Below are 26,553 nucleotides of genomic sequence, written 5' to 3'. Positions count from 1 at the left end.
CGACCTTGCAGTCCACATGATATACACTCAGCTTATTTCTACTAAGCGTTTGGGATATTCATGTATTTATACTATCAGAAGACTGTCTATCTACCACCACGCCCCCATCATTCCAAATGACAGAGACGCATCCTTGAGCCCTTCTCTCAGACACCATCCACATACTACCGCACTATACTTACCTATATACCTACCTCACACCGATACTGACCTCTACCCAGTATGACCAAACCTCTTCCTCGGATCGTAACGCTCAATCTCTCCACGAGCAGTCCGGCTGGCCTTCGGTTTCGCTCGTGATTTTGTCACCTTGTCATCTTCCACCTTTTTCTCTCGCTTCTTTGGCTCTGCTTTGAGTCCACCGGTACTCTCTTTCGCAGCGACTGGTTGTTCGTGTGTCTGAGTCGCATTCTCACCAACAGATTGCGCAGCAAACACTTGTTCCCGTCGGCGTGCTTCGAGCTCGCGTGCGTGTGCATACTCATCGACCGGCTTGGCTGGCTCTACTGACTTGCGTACCTTCGTCGGATGTGTGCTGCTACTCCGCTCTTGTGAGTCTCCGCGACGGCGGCGGCGACGTTGCCTGTCCTTCTCCTCTTCTCGGCGACGAGACTCTTCCTCTTGAGCTCGCTTCTTCTCTTCGATCTCCAATCTCCGTTCGTTTTTTGCTTCACGCGCTCGCTGCATCTCGGCTTCTTCCTGCTGACGACGCTTTGCCACCTTTTCGTTGGTGATCTGCTTCGCCCGCTGTATCTCGGCTTCTTCCTGTTGACGATGCTTCTCTCGCTTTTCGTCGGTGATCTGCTTCGCTCGCTCCATTCGCCTGTCGTCTTCCTTCTTGCGTGCAAGGACTGTCTCGTCCAAGTCACTTGAGCGTTGTGCTTGCTTCTCCGTTCCTTTCTGCTCTGTCGCGTCGATTTTGGCAAGACCGTGTGTTGGGCCTGTCTGGCGCGGCTGCGAATCTGTCATGTGGAGTCGACGCCCTTCTTGGTATGGGCTCTCAGACGGTTGTCTGATGCTGCTTCTTGACCTATAACGATCATCATGGTGTTTAGAAGCGGGAGATCGACTTCGCCGTCTGGGCTCCCGATCTCTTCGTGAATTGCGCGAGTGACGATCATCCTCGGAGTGATGTTGGCCTTCGCGTGGCCGATGTGCAGAAATCGACCGAACACGGTGTCGTTTCGCATCCGCAGGAGCTTCGTTGCGTTGTGCGCATTCGATACTGGCAGTCGACGCGTCATTGTGCGCGACACTGCCATCTTTGTCTTGTCCAAAACGGTCTGTCTCGGTATCCGTTCTGGCAGGGGAAGCAGCGGTGTGGGTGGTTGACGACTTCAAGCGCTTTGGCGGTCTGGTAATTACTTCAGGCTCGCATTGGTCGACAGACTTTCTCTTCTTGCTTATGTTAGAAGGCGATCGAGATGACGTGTCTGAGTTCGTATTATTCGACATTGTGGCGTCGTAAACAATATACTCATCCGCAAATCTCTCGCCACCAAACACCATGACGGTCCCCTCATTGCTTTCAATGACGGCCGGTCCCTTTCTTTGACCCTCCGTGGGGTCCTCCTCGCCTACTTCTGACCTCTTTCTCTTCTGTTGTGTTTGTTCCTGACCACTGTCCCCGTCCACATCTTGCTTTCTAGCTTCTTTTGGGACGAGTTGAACGTAGCCGTAATCTTCAATGGACAGTGGATCGGACTTCTCACTCGGTATGCAGGTTTCCACAGTACGAATGCGCTGGGGTGTGCTCCCATTGGCATTGGCGTCGTGTTGTTTGAGTGAGGGCGGCGTTGGTGGCGGCGTTAGACTTGAAGCTGCGCTGAAAGTGTACTCCCTTGCTTTCACGTCAACCCCAGCCTCTGTCTCTGGAGTCCCGCTATTCGAGAGTTGCGTGGGATGGGTGATAGTGGAGCGCGGCTCGATCTCTTCGCCGTAGATGTTGGGTAGGGAAAGGCCGTCAACATTCGCGTTGGCCGCGTTGCCTTGGTGATCAAACTGAACACTGGTGTCGAGCTGCTCTGAGTGTACGATGTAGTCGTCTCTTGTTTCCGACCAGACCTTGTATCCTACCGACAGAGCTGCGTCGCGCTGTTTGTTAACTAACAGCGATGCCTTGACCTTTGCTTTTAGAAGATCCTTCTTGCATTGCGCTACGTCCTTGGTCTGGAACGATGAGGTGACATAGTTTGCACGCCTATTGGAAACGTCTGGAGCGGGGAATGGCGCGCTCTGAACGACGTCGTGCGCTGATGGTCCCGGCTTGTAGCGACCAAGTGCGGCAGATCCAATTTTGCTGACGAGCTCCTGGTGTGTAGGCTCGCGATCGTAAATCTTGCGGAAACCATCGGCATTGCTTGGTGGAAGTGTTTGTATACCAGCACTGCGGTACAGGACGTGTCCTTGAGTAGTCACCTCGGCTGTCGATGGGACCGCATCATGTTCCGACAACCCAGACTTGCCGTGTTCAATCGTTGGTGTAGCAGCACTAGAAAACCTGATTCCCGGTAGAGTTGCTGCGCTGGCAAACGAACTGTAGGGAGTTGTCTCGGCTGCGACGGCGCCGATATCAGAAGTGGTGTTGACATGTTCCAGAACCTGCTGCAGGCGTGCGTCGGCGGCGGGTGCTCGTTCAGTCATGACTGGTGATGTGGATACCGCGGACACGTGAGGATAGTTGGTCTGCGGACGTTGACAAGTGATGTCGCAATATGTGGTAATGCAAGTCGGTGGAAGGTGCAAACGTAGGATCAGGGTCCAGCTGGACAATAGCAGCTAGCGCGGAACCAAGTCGAAAATTGCGTGCGTCAAACACCTCGTGAATCCGACGTCTCAATAAAGTGAATACATGTTTCCCGAATAAGAATGTGTATGAACCCTTACCCCATCCATTGTTACATTGTTTCGATGACATTATGTGAATAATTCCTCGTCCAAATTGGCATCCAGATCCGCGAGAAGTGATCAAGACGTGTACTTTTCCGCGCAGTGTCCTGGCTCTTATCGTAGCATATTCGCGATTATGGGTACAGAATCATGCTCAAGTACTCGCTCCAGTACGGTGCATTGGTGGTGAAATAGCTGAGCTATAGCGCTCAATAGATCGCTCTTTCGATATCAAAGTCCTGATTACAAACCCACCTTGTCAACTTTGTAGGGCTGAAGTCGCCAGTATGTGCCTCTTCCGAGACCTCTCCGATGTTCAAGTCTTGCGAATGAACTACGCATGGCGTGGGTCATACCAGCGAGGGAACGATCTGGTATGTGTACTCTGTGTTGAACGGACGCGGTGGCGAGAGGCAAACGAAACCGATGAGGCTTAGAGGAGGTTAGAAGGTCCTGGAGTTATGAAGCGCTTGTGCTCCATTGCTTTGGTTTCGCTCCTTCGTTTTTGTTCCCGCCCTCGTGTTTGAGAGACACATTGTGGCAGGGTGAGTACGAGTTCCTGCTCTGGCACTCACGTAAAATCCCCCTGATTAGTGATGGTAAGATAGATAGCCGTTACGGTCAAGCTGTCAATGGTCGGAGGAAAGAACTTCTGCGCTGGTAAGCGGAGCCTGAGTTTTGACAATTTGTGCATGCGTTGAAAGGTTGAAGCTTCCATTGGGCCGAGAGTCGCTTCCCCGTCTCTGCGGGGTGGATATCGATCTCAATCCAGCATGACTTGCGAGATGCACGTATGCTGCTTGGCCAAAAGACGCGTAGGCGTGTCGTAATTCCAGGACAATCGAAGATGCCAAGTTCGCGAACCGTTGACAAGCCTCGATCGCGAGGCGACTAGCGAGCGACGTTAGCTATAGCGCTGAGCTTGGAAATGTCGATGAGCTGCGGTCATCACTCGGTCGGCTGTGCTGCGGGCCGTGGTGAAACGCTGCTGGGATGCATTGCGCAAGCATCGTCAACATGCCACAAGCCTACTTGGCGTCAAAGATACAGAGGGTCGACTCGTATGAACGTCCAATGGCAGGCGGGATGATGGAGGGTACGATATACGATAGAACGAGTGAAAATGAGAGCAGCACGTGGATGCGCGAAGAACGGTTCGCGCGAGGCTGACTTGACCAAGAATAGCGGATAAGCGGGGCAGATCAGCGTCATTGGGCAGCGGCTCCCGGCGCAATTGCAGGGATGTGCGTACAGCCTCATGGGAGACGCGTATCCGGTCGACCAGCCATAACATGTCCACGCCGCCGCCGCACATCCACTAACCTGCCAGCTCATCGTTCGTTCCAGGCACCTGGTCACATCGCAAACCACACGCAGTATCCAGACGGGTATAACATGACGCAATGTTAGACGAGAACCTCCCCAGTACGTGTTCCCAGCTTCCCGGGCCAATCGCCATATCAATAGTGGTAGTGGTACTAACCACGCTTTAGCCTTCTTTCTCAAGGCCTCGACCGACAAGCTCAAGCACCACGAATCCTTCTACTTCACCCAGAACGGCTCCGAGCCCGAGGCCCAATATGCCCTCCACCACGTCGACCCAGCTTCCCACGAGGCGAAGAACACATACGCCGTAGCCTTGTTCGACTCACGCAACCCCGAGGTCCTATACGGCGAAGTGCTTGCGAAGCCGGGATGGTCGCACCCAACATTGTCCCAGGAGGAGATTCGCAGGAATGGCGGAGTGCCGCCCCCGCCCCAGCCCATCTACCCCACCGAATTCGCTATCCAACTCTACAACCCCGACTCGCGCGTTGTCGTTAAGCACTCAACAGCGAAGTGGAGCAGCACCGTCAGCTGGGAGTTCAGCATACCCCAGGTCACCTTCAGGACTCCGAGCAACTCGACTCTCGATCGTAGCCTTGCGGACCCCGGCAGCGATGCGAACACGCCCAAAGTCAACTTTGCCTGGCGGAAGGAGGGCAGGCTGGGCAAGGACATGACATGCTACATGACGGGCAAATCGACCGATCCCACCGGCAAGAAGGTCAAGAAGAGCAAGGAGCCGGATATTGCCGTTGCTCTGTTCTCTGGCCTGAAGGAGCTTACGATCATGGAGTCCAACCTCTACCGCGTCGAGATTGAGGACTACAAGGGGCTGGAGGTAGCTTTGCTCATCGGGGCCGCTGTAATACGCGATCTGTTCTTCAGCGATCTGAATGACCAGTTCCACATCAACGCCAACATTCGAAAGAACAGCGCGGGTGTGCGCGCGAGGAAGGGCTCATCGCCGCTCGAAGGCCCGAACATCACAGCACCAGTCATGACACCGCAGCCTCCTCCACCGCCAGCCTACACCCCTTCATCGTCGCAATACCCACCCGAGAAGGTTGCCCTTCAGCCCGCCGGCGGTGCTGGTGCGAACGCACAGGTACCTCCACCTTCATATACCAGCAACAACAATGCCGCCAAGCGCTCTTCACTTCCACCGCTAGCTACCAACCAGGCCCGGCCCAGCCAGCCTCCACAACCCGTCCAACCTGAGCGACCTTTTCAACAGCAGCGCCCGCCTCAACCGCAGCGCCCAACACAACAACGGCAGCCGGGGCCAAGGTTAGATCCACGGGCGCAGTGGGAGCTTGACGCCGAGACCGCGCGACTGAAGGCACAAGTGGAGGCCGAGGCACGCGAGCAGAAGCGACAAGAAGAAGCAAACCGAAAAGCTCGGCGCAGGCAGGAGGAGGAACAAGAACGCAAGACACTGCAGTTCCTCGAGCAGGAGCGAAAGCAGAAGGAACGAGAAGAGAAGGAGCGACGCCGGAAACAGGCCGAGATCGACAAGGAGACAGAACGCTTGAAGAAGCAGTTTGGCGACCAGTCCAACCTCCTCCAGCGTCCATCCCCACAACCTCAGCGACACTCCTCACCCCTCGTACAGGGCGGATGGCAGAACCAGCGACCTAACCCCACACCCCGCCCTGCACCCGTTCCCGCACAACCCCCGCGCATGCAGCAACCGCAAGGCGTGTACCTGCAAGCACCTGTACAACATCGGCCTGCCGCTAGTCAGAGCAGCTTCTTCAGCAATGGACTGCCGAAGCCGGTAGCCAAGGCTAAGAAGAGCTTCTGGGGCTTGAGAACACAGAGTGAGAGCAATGCGGAGAAGATCAAGAAGAAGAAAAGTAGCATGTTTTGATGAATGGTTCTTTGGCGCTTGGGTCAGGGCATTGGGTATGGCATTGGGTATGGAGTTTTTCGTTAGTGAGTCTTTATGATACCAGACCTTGCAATACAGTCATGTTCATATTCAAGCTTCTTGTTCTCTGTGCGTGTTCGTGTTGATCTGCGGTACGTACCTAGATGCCATGCATCATCTCAAGCCATGCCTGATTGGTGCTAGCGTTCCCGCGCTTCTACATTCAGCTTCAGAACCACCTCACGAAATGTCCGACACCAGGTTCCCGCCTCTTCGATCTCGCATTCAGTGTATTCACCCCAAAGCTCAGCCATGAGAGCCGTGTCATCATCTCATCTCCGCTTCCGTTCAGCTCGAGGTTGGTCGCGAAGCCGTCCAACCCCGCCAAGACATAAACTTGCTCACTTGAGCACATTATCCTGGGGTCCGTATGCAGGGTCGCAGCTATAGCTCGCGCCACAACATGTTCGCTACAACCATGAGTGGATAGGTGCACACCGGTTCCAGACTCCTCGACCAAGGTTATCACGTTTGATTGGGTCTTACATCTTTCCCAATGCCGTGGTCGCGGTTAGGCGAGGAAAGGCTTCTTCGTGCTTGCTTGGCAGCGGAACAGAGGCATCTGATTTCCGCTAGCACGACAGGCATGTAGGTAGAATTGCATGCGAAGAGGAAGGTGTGTTGGATGGGTGGGTATAAAGGGTTTGGCAGCTGCATGTCAGACGCTGTACGTTGAGTGAACTGATCGCTTCTACACCTTCTCGTTCATACCCCTCTGACTGAACCTACTTGCAGCATCACCTTCTACCTGTCACCGCGATCATGTTGTCCACCACCCTCCTCACAGTCGCAGCCCTCGCCGCAGGCGCAAACGCCCACTTCCGTCTCCTCGCACCCACATGGCGCGGTAGCTCCTTTGAAGAACCAGCTAGTCAATGGATCTACCCATGCGCCAATGTGAACGAAACAACTGACATGGCGAACCGTACGGCATCTCATTCCTCCCTTTCCTCCCTTCTCCCACCAAACACTTCCCATTTCCTCCCCCTCCTTCACCCCTCATACCCCCTCCAACCAACTAACCCACCCCCAACAGGAACTCTCTGGCCCCCCACCGGCGGCTCCACCATAATCAACGGCTCCCACACCTCAGCCCTCACCTCCATAAACCTAGCCCTCGGCAGCAACGCCACAAACTTCAACATCACTTTGCTAGAAATGTTCAACCAAACCGGCGCCGGCGTGTTCTGCATGAAGGAAACCGGGAAAGCGAATCTGGAAGAAGGGTTTAAAGCGGCGGGGTATAGTGGGTTGGATGATGAGCGGATTAATGGGTTGATGGCTACCGTGCAGGTTATTCAGTTGGGGCATAGTGGGAGTGCTTTGTATAATGTGAGTGAGGATCTTCTTTCTGGTGGGGTGGGGTAGGGGGAGAAGAGAGTGTGGGGAGGGGGTGGTTGTGAGAGGAGCGTTGAAGCTAACAATGATACAGTGCGCGGATATCATGTTCAACGCTACGGCGGAGTTGCTGTCGGATGATCAGTGCCAGAATGGGACGGATGTAAGTGGTGTGGCGATTGCGAATGTGGGTTCTGCGACGGAAGAAGGTGGTGATGCGGCGGCGTCGCCTGCGCCGACTGGTGCGGCGGGTAGGCTCAGTCCTGTTGTGGGAAGTGGGATGGTTGCTGCGGTCTTGGCTTGGGCGTTGTTGTAGGAGGTTGGAAGTGATGTGGATCAGCGGAGCATAGATGATACCTCCGACCGTGTTCGCAACGGGTACTATACGCTTGTTCTTCAAGTCGATTCGACATATCCTTCTTCATGAGCCTCCGTCCCCATTCCCATCTTCTTCCTCATCCTCCCCCACCTCTTCACCTTCTTCATCCGGTAGCTCATATTCTTGCGGCACCTCATCCTTCTCTGGCGTCTCAGGCTGTTCTTCTTCCGAGCTAGACTCACCCTCTGTCATACCCGGGTTACCGTCACGAGTCGATCTTTCGCATTGTGTACATGACTCAGCATTTTCTTCGTTCGGCCAACGGCACACTTCACATGTCCATTGGGGCATCTTGGTTATGATGCTAGGGTGGAGCGAGGTGGAAGCATGCAAGATGCCATAAGTGACTGCGAGAGTGCACGCGTGTGGGCATCTTGATGAAACGGTTCATGCTGGGAGCTGTTCACTTTGCTTGCACAATGCTCATTGTCCAGACTGCATGAATCCTTTGTCGTTGTCGATGCGGTACAAAGCACTTGACGATAAGTGCGCATCAAAAAAATGTAACAACCTAGACGCGAGCTTGGTCTCTGAGGAATGGACGCTCTTGGCGTACGCCTTTGTCTTTCTGACTTCAGAAAGATGGTCCCTTCTAGATGTTTAATATGGGAGTGAACGCCATCGGACCTCTGCATGGTCTCGCTAGCAACTGAGAGAAGTGAAACTAGATCATCTGACATCTGTGAATGTGTCAGTTGCTCTCATCACATAACCCCGTTGACCTCCATCTCTTCTTCTTGAACACAAAGCAGCCTTGACAACTCTACACTCTCTGCCACGAAGCAGTACAACTCACTGCTAAGTCTCAACATGCCCCTTTTCCCCATCGAACCGTGCGATGAGGAGTACGTAGTGCCGTCATACATACCAAAAGGTGCACCAAGAGGCCCAGCTGCCATGCGAGTGTCTCGTCCAACTCAAAACGAGGCCCATGATGAAATCAACGACTGGCTAGAGTCTGGACTACAGTCGTATACGGAAGAAGGTCAGCGCATGCGTGATGCGGCGAACGGCGTCCATCTACCAAAGCGTTCGACCGTGCTACCCAGCGCTATCGATCTGGGTACTAGACGTGAAGAGCCCGAACAAGCTTCGCCACCTCCTGCGTACCCTGAAGAACCTTCCGTGCCGCTCAATGAAGACCACGTGATCGTTCCATCCCGCTCACGCGCATCCATGCGGTGTGGTGGTATCGTTCGCCACATCGCCATCAGCGGTGACTACAACAACATCCACTTGAACACCGGTACCGGGCAGCAGAATATCGCGCATTACGATTATCGCAAGTACCGAGATGAAGAGAATGTTCAAGATTATCAGGTTGCTGTGAACGGCGGCGGCGAGGAAGGCTACGATGGTGCGAACGAGGGCCGCAACGACCACGAAAATGGTCGGGATGATACCCCAGGATATCGTTCGCCAATAGGCGGCCGAGGGGACCGAGATAATTGGGGTGAGGATCGCTACGATGAAAGGTACGACGGTCGTGATAATCGCCAATATGATGATTACGATGAGAGGTACGAGCGTCGTGGCCGTCGCAACACGCCTGCACGTGACAGCCGGGCTGGTGCGCGCTACGATGACGACGACGGATACCGAAGTGACGGAGGTTACTATAGCTATGGTGATGAGAGTGAGTACAGTGACTGGTAGGTCGAGGGTAGTGTGCGCATCTCGTTCATAGAGACTGTAGTGTTGGTCGACGGCGGAAGAGCTGTCCGCCTGCACGATACGCGTAATGGCTTTGGAGGTGCCGAATCAGATTGGTCCATAGTGAGACAAACAACTGTATAATTATTGTAATGCAACGCAGATTCCTAACAACATGTTGATACCTTGGCTTCTTCCACGAGATGTAGGTTGAGGAGGGAGAAGATCGGGAAGGCACCGTCGTGAGACGACGCCGAAGCAAAGGCCACCCCGCTTACGTAATATCGCGTCAAGTGTCATTCACCCGCCATGCATCCGCGCCTACCTTACCTCTTTTCATCTACAGTTGTCATAACTTCATCTCCAAACGCCACGTCTACAATGCGCGATACCTACATGGATGTTGCCTCATCATACCGTGCACTCTGATCGTCGACGAGCTCGGCTCGCGGCCCCGAGAATCCTCAATCGCAGCTTTTCAGCCCCTATGATGGCCTGAGACTATCTGCATTGTTCACCCCAGCCTCTCAGCATTATTGCTTACAATGCAGCATGCCACTATCTATACACATGGCACGCCCCGTGATCGTTGCTCTACCGTGACGGTCTGAAGACCAATGAACCACTTGTTTCCACCCACCTACCTGCATGAAGTCTAAATCCTCAGCGGATGCTGGCACTTCAGTCCGGTGCGGTCGGCCTCTCAGATTTTCTACGTTTCTTGCTGGAAGGCGATCCTTCGGAGCTACTTTTCCTCTTCTCTCCCGACATTGCTTCACCAGCACTCGAAGTATCGGCCGCCTTCCCAGGACCGACAACTGATTTGGACGTTTTCGGCCGTGCTTTGAAGAAATAAGCAATCGACTTCTTGCCTCCGCGTGGCGAAACTCTGACAGGGGGATTGGGTTTGACTGTGTCTTTGTTATCGTTCGCATCTGGTACCTTTTCCGGTGGTCGCGAAAACTTGATACCATCCGAGGGCTTCCAAAGATTGACTTCTGGGCCATCGTCTTCTCTGGCTCTCGATTCTGGGTTGGGCCCCGAGCTTGGCTTCAGCTCCTTGTCGGCAGTTACACCAGTGTCAATTCCTTGAACTACGGAGGATGCAGTCCCTGCATCTAAACGCTGCCCCTGTAAGCGCTCACGTGTTGCGCGCATTAGTTTGCCAGCGTCACCTTTCACCACGGCGTCTTTCGACAGGTCTCGGGATGCATCAGTGTCTATAGAACTTTCCGTACGACCTGCCGAACTGGCCGAGCTCAAACGATCCGGACTGTCTTCGACAATGACCTGCTGCGGTAATGGATCCGCAGTAGTCAACGTGCGCCAAGCTCTTATACGGCTGTCGAGCTTGTGTTGGTCGTCTCCGGTGGCCCTGCGGTTCACGGCATCTTTCTCCATGATGATACCGGTATCACAACTCTGCAGATCGATAGACTCTACGAAGTCAATGCAATTCTTGGGAATTCCGAGTTTGCGAGCTTCCTCATGAGCAGCTAGGTAGTCAGTTCTAGCGGCCTGCAAGCTTTTCTTGTCAAGTATCACGTCTCTGAGAAATGCTTTGTTGAAGTCCTGCCTGATGCTGTTGGAGGACCTCGAGCCATTTGAGTTTCGTACGGCCTTAAGGTACCTAGCTCCTTCTCGATCGTAATTATGGCAATAGTTCTCGCATCGATCCCGGGCCCGGAGAAGATCTTTATGACGACGTGAAAGTCTCGCTATAGCACTGAGACCTGCACTATACGGATCAACAAGTTTCCTCTTGTCAAAGGGTGTCTTTGTCTCTGCTCGATGAGCACTACGCCGATTATTGTTCCGTTCTGGCCTCTCTTCCCCACCCTCACGTTGGCTTATCCGGCCTGCCATCTCCTCCCGATTATCCTGGTTCTGACGAGATGAGCTTTGGGTTCTTTGCCTCGGTAGTGCTCGGGCTATCTTTCGTAGAGGCATATGTGCATCTGCCCACACTTGCTTCAACAACTTCTCTACGTCCTGCCAGCGAGCTTTTAATCCAAAATCATTACTGCTCCACTGACCCTCTATTAGCCTCATCGTTTCTTCGGCGATATTCCGAGCCTCGAGTGCGCGTCGACGATGTGATTCCAAATCTCTGTACTCAGCCTGGTCCTCATCTTCAACTTGTCCTTCCCTTCTCAAATTGGCAAGGCGCCTTTCGATTCTAGCCACAGCCTCGGTGTGATCGACTTCTAATGTCTTGGCTCGCTCATGTCGTTCCTGCCCTGCCAAGTAGGTCTTACGACATATCTCGGCGAATTGAAGCGCGCGTTCTAGTGACGTTGCAAGTTCAGGTGACAGTCGGATAGCCAATTTCGATTCTTCCCTCTCTTTGATCGCTATAATAGCGGCGGGTCTACTGGAAATGAGTCTCTCTGGGTCATAATCACCCTCTAGCTGCCAGGGTCTAGCCTCAGCTCGAAATGGTGAGGCTTTGTCACCAGTTTGGGATCTTCCAGCAGCGCTTGATGGTAGCTCTCCACCTCTGGCCTCCGAACTCACACTCGTGTTGCTATCGCCTCCATATCTAAGACCTGCTCTCCGTGGGCTTGAAGCAGTTGGGTTGTGACGTACCCGCGATTCGTCACTATTGTAATAGTGATTGGTTATGTTATAGACGTTCATTCTGCGTCTGGATTTGTATGTATCGCCCTTTTCTCTCCTTCCGGCGGGATGGAAGTCGGCGGTTAAGTTTTTCTTTCGGCCATGACGCGAAGTGGTCCTAGCCATGGCTACCGTAATGCGTGTGTTCAATGGTTGAGTGGCTGGGGCGATCTTTTGAGACACCTGAAGGCTTATGACGAGGGGAAGGTGTCAGGATGACAGTAGAGTGAGGCTTGCTAACAGATCTACAGACAACACTGGACTTGCCGAACGAACAAAGGGCCGTTTCTTTGTTGAAGTCTCCAAAATTGTCCATACAGCCGGGACCACTAACAGAGCCATTGTTACGAGTTCAATCATGACGATGCTTGGCTATGATTTACTAAACTGTTGACTTCAGGAAGTGGTTGCTTTCACGGTAGTCTGTGGATAGAGATGCAACACGAAATACGGGTACATCGAGATATATGGTCTGCCATGGAGACCTCGGCTCATATTGCGATGTAATCGTACGTATCAGTTGACATGTTTGGCAGAGTCTTCTCATCGCGTTCATGTCTTCCTGCGCGCGTACGCTGGGTGGATCTTTCACTGCCTGATCGCTAGCGTGGGCCAAGCCTTTCGGGTCATAAGTGGTCGTGCACCAGCTCATAGACTCTGCACCCACCAACGCCCAAGATCAATTGCAAATTGCTAACGGAAGCTCCTCGGCGCAGATACTGCGTCTCGAGAGCGATGCTCAGCGGTAAGTAGCTCACTTCGCTGCAAGCGGCTGTTGCATTCTTCACATGCTGATGTCCGTATCATCGGCGTAGACGAACCGCATCGACCAGGAGCTATGGCTGACTCCGCTGGTTCTGGTATCTCGCACGTCGCAGATAGTCCCAAACGCGACGACTTACGGCAGCCCGCACCGCCACGGCAGCGAGATCGCGAGGCACTGTCGACTCCGAACGGAACTCCACCGATCAGTTCATCACGCGACATTTCCGATTCGGCAAAGAAAATAGTAGGCGACGTGGAGTTCATCGGAGCTACTGGCGCGCGGCCTGCGGCTTCCGCGAAATGGACGAACGACCAACTTTTCTACGACGACGAAGGCGGAGATATCGGGCTGCCATACGACGAAGATGCTGGTCTGATTAGCCATGATCACGTTAATACATATAGCGACAACGATACATTCGCTTATTCGACTAACGACACGAAAACCGCATGTGGGGCAGCCACGAAGACGGAACCACGTTCCTACGTGGTGGAGGATTACATGTGGGAGGTCAACCCCCCAATGTCTGCACAAAATCGTCGAAACGTTCGCCCTGGGGACATCATCTTGGCACCCGACCCACAACAAGCATACAATCCACGATGCCTAAGCGGTATACCGACACACGAAGGCCTGGTGTCTAACAAGCTTCGTCCCATGACCGTCATGAAAACTCACGAAGACGAAGACAATTTACCGGAATCTGCGACTTGTCTACGCCATTATACGTACCAAAAGAAAGGTCCCTCTAATTTGATGTCAGTAATTGAACTCAACAAGCTATTCAGATTGCTCGAACCAGGTAGTTACGAGGAAACAGGTCTCAGCGTGAACCGGCCTGTTTATGAAACGTTCTTCAGAGATACCATCGACCCTCATGCTTACATTCACGGTGGCGAGTTGGTGCTAGTACGCCTGACAGACCGAGTCCGCATCCTTGGCGAAATCGAGGTTTCTGATTGGGCGAGGCTAGACGTCTTCTCCAAACAGCAAGGAGAGCGCTCAGTAGACAAAGTGTATGCCCAATACCCAGAACTACGTAAGCAGGCTGAAGAGGAGGTTCGTGAGGCTTCTATTCGCGCTCGCGAGCTCCAGAGTAACTATTACAACACTAGAGCTGCTCACAGCCGGAAGAGCAGTGAAGGTATAAAGATAATACCCCATCAGAAAGCCATCAGCGACTAGCTACTTGTAAACTGTACTAACTCTTGTTATTCACAGATCACAGTCGGTCAAGTCATACGCCATCATCTGACAGGCGCCGTCGCCATAATACTCGAAGTCGATCTCCCTCCCCATATCGACATCCGTCCAACCGCCCAGAGCACACAACACGCATGCGATCGCCACGTCGAGATGCTCGCGACGACCAGAACTGGGAGGCCAAGCAAGACAATAGTTATGAGAGCTCTCGTGAACGTTCGGCCTACCATATCCAGGGACCTGCCATCACTGATCCCTATTTCCAGTCGTAGGGAAACACCACACTCGCAACTTCTAGACAAGGTACAAGCAGCCGCCAGAGCCGTAGTCGAGATTTAGACCGTGTAGACCGGGACTTTAGATCGAGACCACAGGAATCGCGAACTGAACGGTCGGATGGACGAGATCGGCGTTCACGACACGGGAAGAAACGCAAGGGTAGTCGTCGGCGCTAGGGGAATGGCTTGCAAGAAACACTGAAGCGGCTGCGAAGAGGCTTTGAGGATTGGTGCGACATGCTGACGATTTCACGGACAGGATCTTACTGGTTAATCTTGATGCGAGATATGGGTGTTTCATGGGTATACGTTCCGCCACGTAGTGTTGGTGCGAAACATGGGACTTTTCACGGGCATATGGCTCACTGTCCAGCGAATGTCTGACGATCTTGTGTTCAGCAGAGTATCTGGCAGATCTGCGTTTATCATGATAGGAATGGCAACAATGAAGTTGATTGTCTATCCACTTGCGGCTAGGCTAAGCCTACCGAGCTGTCTTCTTCTATCTGGTTATGCCCTCGTTCTTTGATAAGTAGCTACCACTACTACATCGATCGAGGTATCGTGCGCCTAAATCAGGACCTTCCTAATCCCAGAAACGCTCCACAATCTCTTTAGGCAGTGCGCCAATTCTCTCCTTCGTCTCATATACCTTGATATCGTCACTGCTCATCGCTACAAACACCGCAGACTGATGCTCAGTATCCTCCCCGACGGTCTTCCGCAACAGCTGGAGTAGTGTCACAACCTTCTGTAGCGCCTCTTGGTTGCCCTTCTCCCACTTCTCGAAACCTTTGAAGCTGTCTGACTTGCTGCCAGCTTGGGTGACTTCCTTTATCCGGATGTCCTTTTGCCTATATGTTCCATCAAAGTGCGCGTTGTGTTTCCCGCCGAGACAGCAAGTAGGAGTTCTGCCAAACCACATCTGATCGATTGGTCGCGAACTTGCGTTGCTTTTCAGCTCCAGGATCTGGTATTGCGGTACCACCTTACCCTGGACAAGGATAGCAGTCTTCTGTGGGCCTTCATGCTGAATGGTTCCGACGTCGTGCTCACCAGGGGCAAAGGTAGGAAGAGTACTCGGTGGTGCATCGGGGTCTCGCCGCGACTCGATAGTGGGGTCGTATGCGTCGACCTCATGGCGTACGACTATGGTGAGGCTACCAAGCTTGTACTTGAGTAAGCGATGATGGCTCGTTGCGCCGTCAATCTCGGAGTCTGTGAGGGCGCTTTCGAAGTTACGACCGTAGGTGTTGGCAGCGGACCTAACCTTTGCGTTGCGTACTTTCCTTCCGATAAAGAGAGTGTTCTTCTCGAAGTCGAGATCAAGATGAAACGCTTGGAAGGAAGCGTTCTTGACGCACTTCATCAGATTCAACATCGTAGTGCGGTTGATCACGACATCCACGTCGTTGAAACTGGTGTCAGGGTTCATCGTCGCGATGGCCTGGAAAGCGGGCTCGTATTGTTGTTGCGGAGCGCGTTCTGCATGCTCGTCGCTAAAATGGTAGCCAAAGTCGGGCATAATCTTGAGAGGAAAGTCTCGAGGGTTTGGCATCTTGAACGTTGGCGGCGATCCTGGGACAGAAATCGTGGACGTTGCTTCGTCCATGAAGCTGTAGCTGCAGAGAAGTGCGTACCCCTCAGCCGAGGAGATCTCGTCCGAGCTGGGATAGATATCTTCGTATGTACCCTGCCATACGATCCTGTCTGCGTTGACATTGGCGTACATATGGGAGTACCATTCTGCGCCCTTGGGCTTCGAGAATGTCTTGAGGTTCAAGTCTATGTAAACGCGCTTGCCGCTGGTCCTATCTATATAGTGCGTCCCATGGACTGATGATGTAGAATACACGGGGGTTGAAGAAGCTCGAGGGCGTCCGAACGCAGCTGGCGGGGCGGTGGTGTCCATATCTTTCGGGAAAGCGCTTCGGTCCATGTCTCGGGTGGGGGTCGATCAAAGTACTTAAATGAGTAGCTGACTCTGTTGGTGGACGTTGGGTACCTAGGCAGATAGGAAGAGTTCTTGTAGTATATAAAGACCGTGAGCGAGAACTCAGTGCCTAGGCACCAGAAACGCTGAGTGGCCATCGCGCTGGCACGGACACATATAGTGAATGCCAGGCTCATATGGAGGGTTCTTGCTTGGATTAGCTCGCAGGAAAGAACGCAAGAGCCCCATATACTATATGTTCAGATGACCAAGCGATTGCGAAGGCCGTCATGGCTATACGTTAGCAAGCAATTAGACTTGAGATCATTGCGAAATGCTCGGAGATGTTATAACAGATAACCCGAAGATGTCTGAACGCGTCGTGAAACTCCATTAACGTCTTGAGTAGCAGCTAGTTAGCCCCGTTTTGGTCGCTATAATTTGCGACTAGAAGTCTTGAAAAAGTCTGTGACTGAACGTCGCTTATACTTGGCAACGACGTCGTGCCTTTGATCGCGGTCCATGTTAGCAAAGCGCTGTAGGTCAGTTTGTCGTTGTGCTCTTTGAGGATGTCGGCCTTCTTTTGGTCGTGAGGCTTGTCTAACTCTATTATCTCGAGTTTTTATCGAAATTTGTGACACCGTTGGACTGTTTTGGGTGCGATTTCGTCTCCTTGTCTTGTGGCCTCTGCCGTTCTTGTTATCACTGTCGATAACCAGTTCATTTTTGGTTGTTTTGTGTTGAACAATTGGATCGTTGAGGGAAACAGCCTGGCTGCGTCTCGTTCGCCTTTTGTCGACCAATCCTGGACGGCGAACATGGTACCGGTTTCTACCGCTCTCTTCCCGTGTTCCTTCGTAGCATCATTTCCACCGCACTCTGGCTCGCTCCGGATTGATGTCTTCCTGCGCTGGTGGTAGTTGAGCTAGCATGGTAATGATGATGATGGGTGTTGTAGATGATGATGCCATGTTTTGCGACATAGCTGTGGATTTGCTCGCCAGTTGGAATGGGCTGTTCAGATGCGGCTGACGTACGGTTCTCCATGCCGCATGTATACCCTGCCACTCGATGAAGTGAAACCCACGACGAATTTCCTCCAGTGTCGCATGTTCTAGACATGTAGCCAACAAGGGCTGGATACATGGCCCGGTACAAACACACAATACTGCTCTTGATGTCCTTGTCTGCTCAACCCTCTTTGTCTATGTAAGCAAAGTGACGCCACTTTGACACCAAATCTGCGAAGAAGCCTACGTCAATTAGACTTGCTCAGTCTGTTAAGCAAGTAGTTTGAGATGCAACGACTTTACATGTCTTATCTATTGCATGGCGGAGTCAATCGTCCCAGGGCTGCATTCTGTGTCTGTGCATGGGACCACACCGCAACCACGTTGGCGCAGTACACCCTCAAGCGCAGAGCTACAGCCATTTCGTGAGCGCGATGGCCGTCATGAAGGCAGTGACCTGCAACGCTACCAACCTCGCACCTATGAGGACAAGCGTACCAGACGTGCGCAAAGAGGTGACTGGCCAGACAGCCGTGACAGAGGGGAGCGTCACACGGTACAGGAGTCGAGACATGGCGAGCGGGACCATCGATCTGACCGTGATACGGACCCTATGCCTCTTAACAGATACTATGCGAACAGTGAGGATCGTAGAAGCGATCGCCGGTATGATTCGCCGGGTGGTAGGGAATAAGGACGTGGCGGTAGGCCTGGCGCTTGGGGACGTCGTACACAGACGGGTAGAGACCGGGGAGGAAGAGGAGGAAGAGAGGGATGAGCTCACTACCACCAATACGTCGTAAAGGACTTGGCATGTGCCCATGCCATCAAAAACGAGTAGATGCATAAGACATACGGATTGCGCGACGGATCTCTTGGGTCGTCTGAATGTCAAACACGTGAAACAAGTCCTCCTCAATCTTGTATTATCGTCATTTACTGGAGTAAAAAAGCGGTTTTGAATGGAGGCGTTGGACTGAGATGAAGCACGAACAAAGGATGGCGACGCGACGCGACACGTCATACTGTAGATTAAAGACCGCGCTGTGCTCAAAGTGCGATGACGCGCCGGAATTCCGGAGCTTTGCCGTTTGAAGCCAAGCGTTGGCGCTTGGGCCACATTCCCGAGGCCGCATGTTGACTGTGTGAACTTCTACACTTCAAGCCTCTATTACGTTCACCTTTTGCCTCAGTCCATCTCCAAACAACCACATGCTATACGGAAGGTATACATTTACATCTCCGTATGTTGTACCTAGGTATGGACAGCGCTACGAGCATCGCTCGTGCCGACCGCAGCCCCTAATGCAAGAGTCGCCTGAGAAATGCTTGTGCATCACGGCTTACCATGAAAAGAGACCTCCACATTGTTGCTGTTTCTTACACCGTTCTGCTAATGAAACATTAGATGACCTATGTGTCTGTCGTACGCTATAAGGCATATTTAGCACCAAGCAAACAGCTTCCTCGTATACGACCCATCATGGCATCGGCATCGGTCGATCCCGACTCGTTCTCCAGATGTTCACACGATGCGTCCATTCCTCCAATCCTACCGAATTTCAAGCTGGCCAAAGCGAGTTCCTGCGCGTGACAGGCCCACGATTGTACCGAACGCCCGCGATCGATATCGACGTCACCTATACATCCTCATACCACCCAGACCAACCTTGTGTCGCGGCAATATGATGCCCACAAGCGTTTGTTGGTTTCGCACACTACTAGCCCGCTTCCTCTTGCTCGTCACCATTTGATGCAAGCAGCTCTTCGTACTCCCATACTCCCATCGCTCTACCCTCTATCTCTCGTTCGCTACAAATCCTTCCACCTGGGGCCCATCAGGCCCATATCCCTGTGCTTCACCGCCACTTGGGGAAGCAGCAAAGTCGTTATGCTGCGATGGCCTGACACTTTAACAAGTTCACGACCGTGCTCAGTATTCTGGCTCCTGACCGGGTTGTTCGGATCGACATTACGATGCTCAACAATCACCACCGCGGACGTAGCTACCCCACTTGTCGATGCGTCTCCGCCTGCTTCCGTAGGCACGCTCGCTACCGGTTATAAGGACGTCACGCTGGTCGAGCGAATTGTCCCTGTCTCTCTTTCTGGAGACCGGAGGCGGCGGGATGTTATACTTCTTCATATATCCCTTCAGGTCTGTTTCCAACTGCGAGTTCATGTCCTCGCCATTCTGCCTCTTCTTTGGCTCCAGAATGATAGCCTGCTCTGTCCTTCCCTTGCTCGTCGATGGCTCTTCAGGACCCTGGTCAGTGTTCTGCCCACCAGGGTTTGACTTGCCTGCCACCTGGTTGGCTATGGGGCTTGGCAAGATGTTCGCAGCTTGCGAAACCACTCGTCGTGGTAGGTCTATCGCCTCTGCCATACGATCCTCGGCACTTACGTCTGCAAAATCTTCAGGGGGAACAGAGCTTGCATGTACCGCTGAAGTTCGCTTGTTGGCTTCATCAGCTTTTGTCCCAGTAGCTGCGCTTGCCCGTCCGGGCTTGTGTGCTTGCGTACTGGTCAGCTCACTGGCGCGATCCAGAGCCCCTGTTACTTCAGCGAGAAGTTGTTCTATCTTTTGCAAGGGTGTGGCTTTCATGTTTGAGACATGGAGAGCTGGTAATGCCGCCATACCTTCAGACCCAACGACTGGCTGCCTTTCTGAGGGGTTCACAGGTGCGCCGCCCGGACTATCGATCGCAGGCTCTGCCGTCTTCTTCTCAGGCTGGACATCTTTGCTCTGCTGTTCGAGCTCCGCCTCATCTTTTCCAGCAGGGTGTGTTGGTCCTAAGTCACCGAGAACAACGTCGTTCTGCCACCTTTCGATTCTATTCCGATCGAGTTGCTTCAGCGACGTCTTGTCCCACCACTCTATATCATATGCAAGGGTTCGCTCTCCGTCGTCCATACTGTCTGCCACGGTGACATTCGCAGCTCGTGCCCTGTCGTACGCATCCTGTGCAGCCTTCTCGGCCTCCTCTAGCGTTACGATGACGTCGTGCCAGCCTTCAAGCCACTTATGACTGAATTCGATGCGAAAGTCAACATTCGGACGATTGACCTGCTTGGCGGTATACTCCTTAAGACCTTTTTCGTATCCTTGCCGATATTCGTCGTGCTTTTCGCGAGCTACTTGCATGGCGGCTTTGGTGAACCTGTTGCGCATAGCAAGACCGAGGCGTGGAGCTTCATCAGATGGCTGCATACTGGTCGGTCCTGTTCCCTGTATCTGCGGTACAGGATCTGGGGTGACAACATCCTTGTCGCCGTTCAGACTCTGGTCCCATGGCAGACTCTCTAGCTCTGTTGTCTCAGAAATGAGCTTACGTTTCACGAAAACATCCTCATGGATAGCCTCTACCTCTTTTACACGTTCGAGCCACGTGTTCTGTAATCCTTGCAGATATTGTGGCAATTGCTCCCGTTCTTTCTTCATCGCTGCGCGCTGGTGCCCTGGTTCGTTGCACCGCGCTACCATCGCATGGGCCTTGGTTGACTCCTCTGGCGTGAGCTCCCGCTCTCCGAAATCACCGAGATATTTTTCCAGCTCTTCCTTGGCGCGCATCTGTTCCGCATATATGCGAGCGTCTGCTGCAATTAAGTCATTGGTCCGCCTGTCGACCGCCTCGCGTGTAGCTCGGAGTTTGCGGCCAGCCTCGATCTGCGTTATCATCTTCCGAGAAAGCTCGTGCGAGAGCTGTAACGCAAGAGTACCTCCTTCTCCACCTGTGCTGGTGATTCGTATGATGCGAGCAGGTCCATGAGTATACATGCGATCATCATCAACTTTTCTTGGTAATGTCTGCGCCTGATATATCCCTGATTGTTCGATGAGGTCACACTTGTCAAGCTTTCCCGGTGTACCCCCCTTCGATTCCACTGCGAGATTGTTCGAAGCTATCGCGGAGGACGTAGGATCAGGCGGACGCCAAGCGCAGCGATTCTCTCCATTCCCAAGCGTCGAAGAAGGACGCGTCTCGTCACGAATAAGTTCTGCAGCTTCTAACCTCGTTGAGGGCAGGGTTGGAGGGACCTTGCTCTTTCTTCGCCCCATCGCACCTTTCGCATCGTCTTTCTTTTCGTGATGAACACTCATTCTTTGATCACCCACCGTACTTCCTAGGGCTTCAGGATTATGTGTAATGTCGTTTACGTTGAGTTGGCCACTAGCATTGATGGGGGTGCTGTTGTCGACTACCTTTTGTCGCTTGCCGCCGTGGGCGTCCGAGGCAGGATGTCTCGCAATGAGACTGTCTTTGCTTGTGCGGAGGCTCTGTTTTTCCAGAGTATCGTCGGGTTCCAGATCAACGCTTGTCCCTGGCGCCCGTTGCTGTCTCAAAGCCTTGGGCAGGTTGCTGCCATCGCCCATGATAGAATTCGGTACGTCTGCGTGGCCATCATGATCCATGGCGTGGATGTTTCATTTGTGATTGAGATGTCAGCCTTTGTACAGCCTTAGTAAATCTACGCGATCTCGCGATCCGGCGATGGCCCGAGCGCTAAAATTGTGTCCTTTGTTTGTCTGTCAAGATGAAGGGTATGAGACGCACAAAGTAGATCGAGGTCAGTGAACACAGCCAGAATAATACTTCTTTCAGGTACAGGCAGCGTTATATCAATTGTAAGTTACCGTAGTGATTAGCGCAGTAGTGCAATGAGCCTTGCCATAGCACTGACGATGGATTCAGGTGACATTGCAATCACGATGAGCCTCAGGTGGCAAGCTAAATCATTAGCCTTATTAGAAGTACAGGAGAGCTTACGTTCTATGATCTTAAGAGGCTGACGTGCGCTGAGACACCTCTGCGAAATCGAGGCTTGTCACGACATAGGTTCCAGCCGCTCTATCTCCCACAAAGTCAGCATGCCATGGCACTAGGGTGGCTACAATCCCTGTCTCGCTCTGCAAGAAACCTGTCAAAGTAGATGTATACACTGTCTTTGAGATGACTTTCCGATCAACTAATCGTAGCATGTACACGGTAAGATGCGACACGTGTTCTAGCTATCTCTAGTAGACAGGATTCAGTCGCTTTTAGAATAGTTTACAACATGTGTAGAGAGCAAAAATGCGGCTTTTAGACCCCTGCAGTGAATGAGCGAGGTCATACAGACTGTATGCACCCTTTCCCAATGTGCTACTGGCTCTCCGAGCTCAGACCATTCTCTCGCTCCTTTCCCTTCCCAGGCATTGAACCCTTCCTTTGGCTCAATACCACACACAAATCCCTCAACCCAATTGTTGACCTTTTCTCTCACTCCGTCTCCACACTCGTGCATTCACGGGGACCGTGGGGTGTGTCCAGAAAACCGCTTTACGTCTGTGCAGTCCTGGGTACGCTCCAATCATGGCAGGGCACGGTGAAAAGGATGAACTAGGTAAATCTATGAACAGACTAATCTGGTACGATCCGCTAATGTTGGCAGATACCACAACTCCGAGTACCGCCCAAGCGGATCAGAGCGCCATGTCCTCATCTCCCAATTCGTCCTCCCAGAAACCACCACCAAGCCCCTCTCACGTCTCCGATTCTTCCACGATCAGTAATGCTGCTGTCAACTTCAACGGGTCACACGACGCTAAGATTAGCAATGTTAGCATCAATCATGCCGAAGTGGATGTTACTATACCCCCAACTGCACCATCTGCCGCAGAAGTTCCAGCTATTCCTTCGGGGGCTACAGAGAGCGTGGAACTCCTCGAGCAACAGCTCGTGGACGCTCCGGACAGCAACATCGTTACAAACGCATCCCCAGCAGGAGCAGCATCCATTCCATTGCCAGCTACAAAGAGCATAGAAGCTCTAGAGAAAGAGCTTATAGATGCCATACGAGCAGCCAAGGCCGATCCTACATTCCCGTGGTCAATCCAGGATGTTGCGCCCGGTGCTTCGATTCGAGGCTTGAAGCTCATTACTCGGATAATGGAGCGAATTGCACAGCCAATAGACCCGAACGGATTGAATGAAGGAGATTTCGTATGGAACGTAGTAGTTGAACCCACTACTGATCGAGACGTCCTCCAGCGTTCTCGAGGCAACATTCTGCATACAGACTACGGAGTCTTTGTTATCAAGCTACGACCGGGAATTATTGTCAAGAAGAAAGCTCAACACTGCAATGTCGCCGAGATAGGCCGCCGTGGCGATAGAGTGCTAGATGGACTATCACCAATGGATCTCATAGAGCGTATGGGAGTCTTGCCACTTGATGTTGGTCGGTTCAGTCGTGCGGCTCTTTCGGAAGACGATGAACTCTTTCGCCTGATCTATGAACCCTTGAGGATTGCGGAACACTCTGGGCCTGGTAAACGTTTGAGTCAATGTTCTGTCGTCCAGATCGATCGGCAGCATCCTTGCGACTACAACGACCTCTTGGTTCGCGGGGGTAGGCTAGCGACGGAATCCTTCTCAAGACTTCGTGCTACGATCGACATCGCAGACCAGCTAGGGATTGAACTCTTGGGAATGACTACCGAGGCACGTTTTCGTGACCTAAAGACCAAGCCAATAAACCGCCGACCACGAGAGGTTTTATCTGGCTTCAGGCTTAGATCATATGAAAACTCCATGGACCTTCTGGAAGTGCTTAGGCGCAGAGCTGAAGAATACGTGGCAAGCCCTGCGAACAACCTGCGTACGCCTGATGGTAGAGGTGATACAGCAGCAAACCTCTTGAACCAAGTCAATGTGGATCCAATGGGGCAATCCGTTCCCAACGATACGATAGCCACGGCTCAAACATCCGGCTCACCGACAGCGACGAGTATGACCAATTTTGTTGGCACAACAAGCATTCATCCTGATCGCCGCGGTGTACAATCGGCTCCCACGCTCATACAAGCGATAGAAAAAGATTCGCGAATGGCTTGGGAATATGCGTCTAAGCAACTTGTTGCTCCTCTACTTGCCGCACATGATATCGCATGGATGGGCTGGGAAGAGGTGGTTCGTGACAGGGACATAGCCGGAAACGACTCCGCTTCCAAGAAACGCAAACTGGACGAAGCCCTCAAACTGCACAACGAAGCAAAGACTAAGAGTACGGGTACCATGGATGTGTTCCGGGAAATCAAGCGCTTGAAACGGAGCGAGAGACTTGCATTGTCGCCCGAGGAGAACCTGCGCGATGAGGCTTTGCGTCTTTACACCAAGCTCGACAGTGTTACTGCGGAAATGGAGAAGCTCCAAGCGAAATCTACGAAGTTCTTTGACGGAAACTAAAGTCTGCTCGCTGGTATGATGCGCTGTTCAATGGGTAGGGTGTTTGCTCATATCAATGGCGCGGTGTTTTTTGCAACCATGCATTCCTTCTGCTCGAGTCTGGGAAGCTTCTTCCAGTCTCCCGCTGTCTATCCCAATTGTAATCAGGAGGACGAGAGCGGCCATGCGCTTGTATACTCTACGCGCCGGGTCTGTACGAAGTATCGTTTTTCATCAACGGCTTATTTCGCACGACAATGGAAAATGCGCAGAGATTGATGTTGTGAACAACTAGCGGGTCTGCTGGTGCTGTCGCACGCGAAGACGTAAGCTTGAGATATATGTCTCTCGGGCTGTGATAAAAGCAGTATCAGTAACAATAATTTGATTTGTGGTTCTCTTTCCTTACTATGTGCTTCTTGCCTTCCGAGGTTCTGTTGCAGGAAGCATGCTATCTACTTGAAGTGTACATTGTTTTAGAATCGACCTAGGTACTGAGATTTAACGACGAGATATAGCGACGTGCATGTAGTCAAATGTAACGTCAATTCTGCCACTCCTAGTGTTGATATGTATCTTTGATTTCTCCAACGCCTTCCTCCGACGACCGAAATTTCCCCGCTATGCTACCGACGCTTCCCATTCACTATCTGGGTTGATCAGATGTAGTGAATCTCGAGCCCGCACCCCAAATTAGGCTTAGATTCTTCTACATCTATTCTCATTGGTTCAGTAAGGGTTGCCATGACACACGACATCACGCGGCTCACGCTTGGACGCGATTATAACAGCCTGCTCTGCACCCACGTTAGCTTTGCTTGCCTTTAGAGCCGTCTTACTACAGATACACAAAGGTTTTCAAAGACAAACCTTCATTCATCACGAACAGCCGCTCGTCTACTACTCTCGTGATCGCAGCTACTACCCTTCTACTGCAGGAAGAAGCGCTTCTCGAACACGCGCAATCTACATAGGTATTAACAATTGCCATCTTTCGGCGCCCGAACATGACTACCCAGTCCGCACTCGACCACAGTAGGACTATCCATACAACGGTCGAGAATATACAAGCTGATCTTTCAGGCGATCCTACTACTCACCGACCAATCGCCGCTGATCCTCCAAGATCGCGTGATCATAACGAGACGCCTGTCACTTCAGACCTCGAATGTTCACGGGACATCATTACCAATTCTCCTCGCGCTGATCAAGGCGAGCGGGATTTGGCAGAGTTTCAAGCGCTCGTAGAGGAGAACCGTCGGGTTATCGCGTCAGTAAATACAGAAGGGTCCAGTACAAGGGCCTCACCTCCACATTCCGGTGTGATCTTCGGCTTCTCCTCAACTATACTTAATCGCGGGTGCACAGATTCACCTTCTCTCATCGCAAAAGAAGCCAAAGACGCGTCTCATTTGTCCTGGAAATCTGCGGAAGCTACTAGAGCCCAGAAAGAGAGTCTACTCTACAAGGCAGACGAGGAGTATAAGTCTGTCGAAGCTGATCAAATTCCAGCCACTGGCGAGCGAAACAGCCTAAAGCGCAAGAGGGATTGTCTCGAGGTGGAAGTCAAGGTGGCAACACTCCAGGAGAAGAGCTATAGAGAGCTCTACAGGGAGCTCGATTATCTCTCCTACCAGGTTCAATCCCAGGGCCCGGGTCAGGATGCGCAATTTCCCTCGGCTTTGACCGGCAAGTTCACCCCGGCCGAGATCAATGCTCGCAGCGACGTCTACCGTATTGAGAAACGTCGGCGCACTCAACGTCGCCGAACTCAACTCCCTTAGCAGCTTGCATTGGCCGTATCGCATACGTATCTTGGACATACTGGCTGTATATCCGCTACATTCTCGGTTCGTCTGCATTCTATGTCTCAGTATTCACTGCGATTACAAGAGTTTGCCACGCACTTCGAGAATCTGATGCTTCCCAATCTGGTCACGTCAGCTTCTGCGGATGTGTACCCCTCAAGGGTCGGTTTCATTCTCTTCTGTAGTGTTGGGCAAAGCTTCAAGCTAATTCAT

At 52.4% G+C, this 26,553-nt stretch overlaps 8 protein-coding genes across 8 annotated transcripts; 5 read left to right on the top strand and 3 right to left on the bottom strand.

Moving 5' to 3' along the window:
• Positions 1-213: 213 nt before the first annotated feature.
• J4E87_008399 (uncharacterized protein) lies at positions 214-2,643 on the bottom strand (the record flags this gene model as incomplete). The annotated part of the gene is made up of 1 exon (XM_049379988.1): positions 214-2,643. The coding sequence occupies one exon, from the start codon at positions 2,641-2,643 to the stop codon at positions 214-216; it is 2,430 nt and encodes an 809-aa protein (XP_049230257.1).
• A 1,649-nt stretch (positions 2,644-4,292) lies between these two features.
• Positions 4,293-6,085, top strand: J4E87_008398 (uncharacterized protein; the record flags this gene model as incomplete). The annotated part of the gene is made up of 2 exons (XM_049379987.1): positions 4,293-4,314; positions 4,383-6,085. The coding sequence occupies 2 exons, from the start codon at positions 4,293-4,295 to the stop codon at positions 6,083-6,085; spliced, it is 1,725 nt and encodes a 574-aa protein (XP_049230256.1).
• A 2,587-nt stretch (positions 6,086-8,672) lies between these two features.
• On the top strand, positions 8,673-9,518 carry J4E87_008397 (uncharacterized protein; the record flags this gene model as incomplete). The annotated part of the gene is made up of 1 exon (XM_049379986.1): positions 8,673-9,518. One exon carries the CDS (start codon positions 8,673-8,675, stop codon positions 9,516-9,518), a length of 846 nt encoding a protein of 281 aa, XP_049230255.1.
• A 3,454-nt stretch (positions 9,519-12,972) lies between these two features.
• J4E87_008396 (uncharacterized protein) lies at positions 12,973-14,085 on the top strand (the record flags this gene model as incomplete). The annotated part of the gene is made up of 1 exon (XM_049379985.1): positions 12,973-14,085. The coding sequence occupies one exon, from the start codon at positions 12,973-12,975 to the stop codon at positions 14,083-14,085; it is 1,113 nt and encodes a 370-aa protein (XP_049230254.1).
• An 882-nt stretch (positions 14,086-14,967) lies between these two features.
• On the bottom strand, positions 14,968-16,320 carry J4E87_008395 (uncharacterized protein; the record flags this gene model as incomplete). Its single annotated transcript, XM_049379984.1, has 1 exon — positions 14,968-16,320. The coding sequence occupies one exon, from the start codon at positions 16,318-16,320 to the stop codon at positions 14,968-14,970; it is 1,353 nt and encodes a 450-aa protein (XP_049230253.1).
• Positions 16,321-19,305: 2,985 nt separating this feature from the next.
• J4E87_008394 (uncharacterized protein) lies at positions 19,306-21,738 on the bottom strand (the record flags this gene model as incomplete). The annotated part of the gene is made up of 1 exon (XM_049379983.1): positions 19,306-21,738. One exon carries the CDS (start codon positions 21,736-21,738, stop codon positions 19,306-19,308), a length of 2,433 nt encoding a protein of 810 aa, XP_049230252.1.
• Positions 21,739-22,747: 1,009 nt separating this feature from the next.
• J4E87_008393 (uncharacterized protein) lies at positions 22,748-24,553 on the top strand (the record flags this gene model as incomplete). Its single annotated transcript, XM_049379982.1, has 1 exon — positions 22,748-24,553. One exon carries the CDS (start codon positions 22,748-22,750, stop codon positions 24,551-24,553), a length of 1,806 nt encoding a protein of 601 aa, XP_049230251.1.
• A 986-nt stretch (positions 24,554-25,539) lies between these two features.
• On the top strand, positions 25,540-26,316 carry J4E87_008392 (uncharacterized protein; the record flags this gene model as incomplete). The annotated part of the gene is made up of 1 exon (XM_049379981.1): positions 25,540-26,316. The coding sequence occupies one exon, from the start codon at positions 25,540-25,542 to the stop codon at positions 26,314-26,316; it is 777 nt and encodes a 258-aa protein (XP_049230250.1).
• Between the last annotated feature and the right edge of the window lie 237 nt (positions 26,317-26,553).

This window comes from Alternaria ethzedia (genome assembly GCF_023757985.1).
Source record: "Alternaria ethzedia strain BMP 0044 chromosome Unknown scaffold_26, whole genome shotgun sequence".
In the NCBI taxonomy this organism is placed as follows: Eukaryota; Fungi; Ascomycota; class Dothideomycetes; order Pleosporales; family Pleosporaceae; genus Alternaria; species Alternaria ethzedia.
Note: the sequence above shows the minus strand (reverse complement) of the source record. Positions and strands in the feature narration are given on the sequence as shown.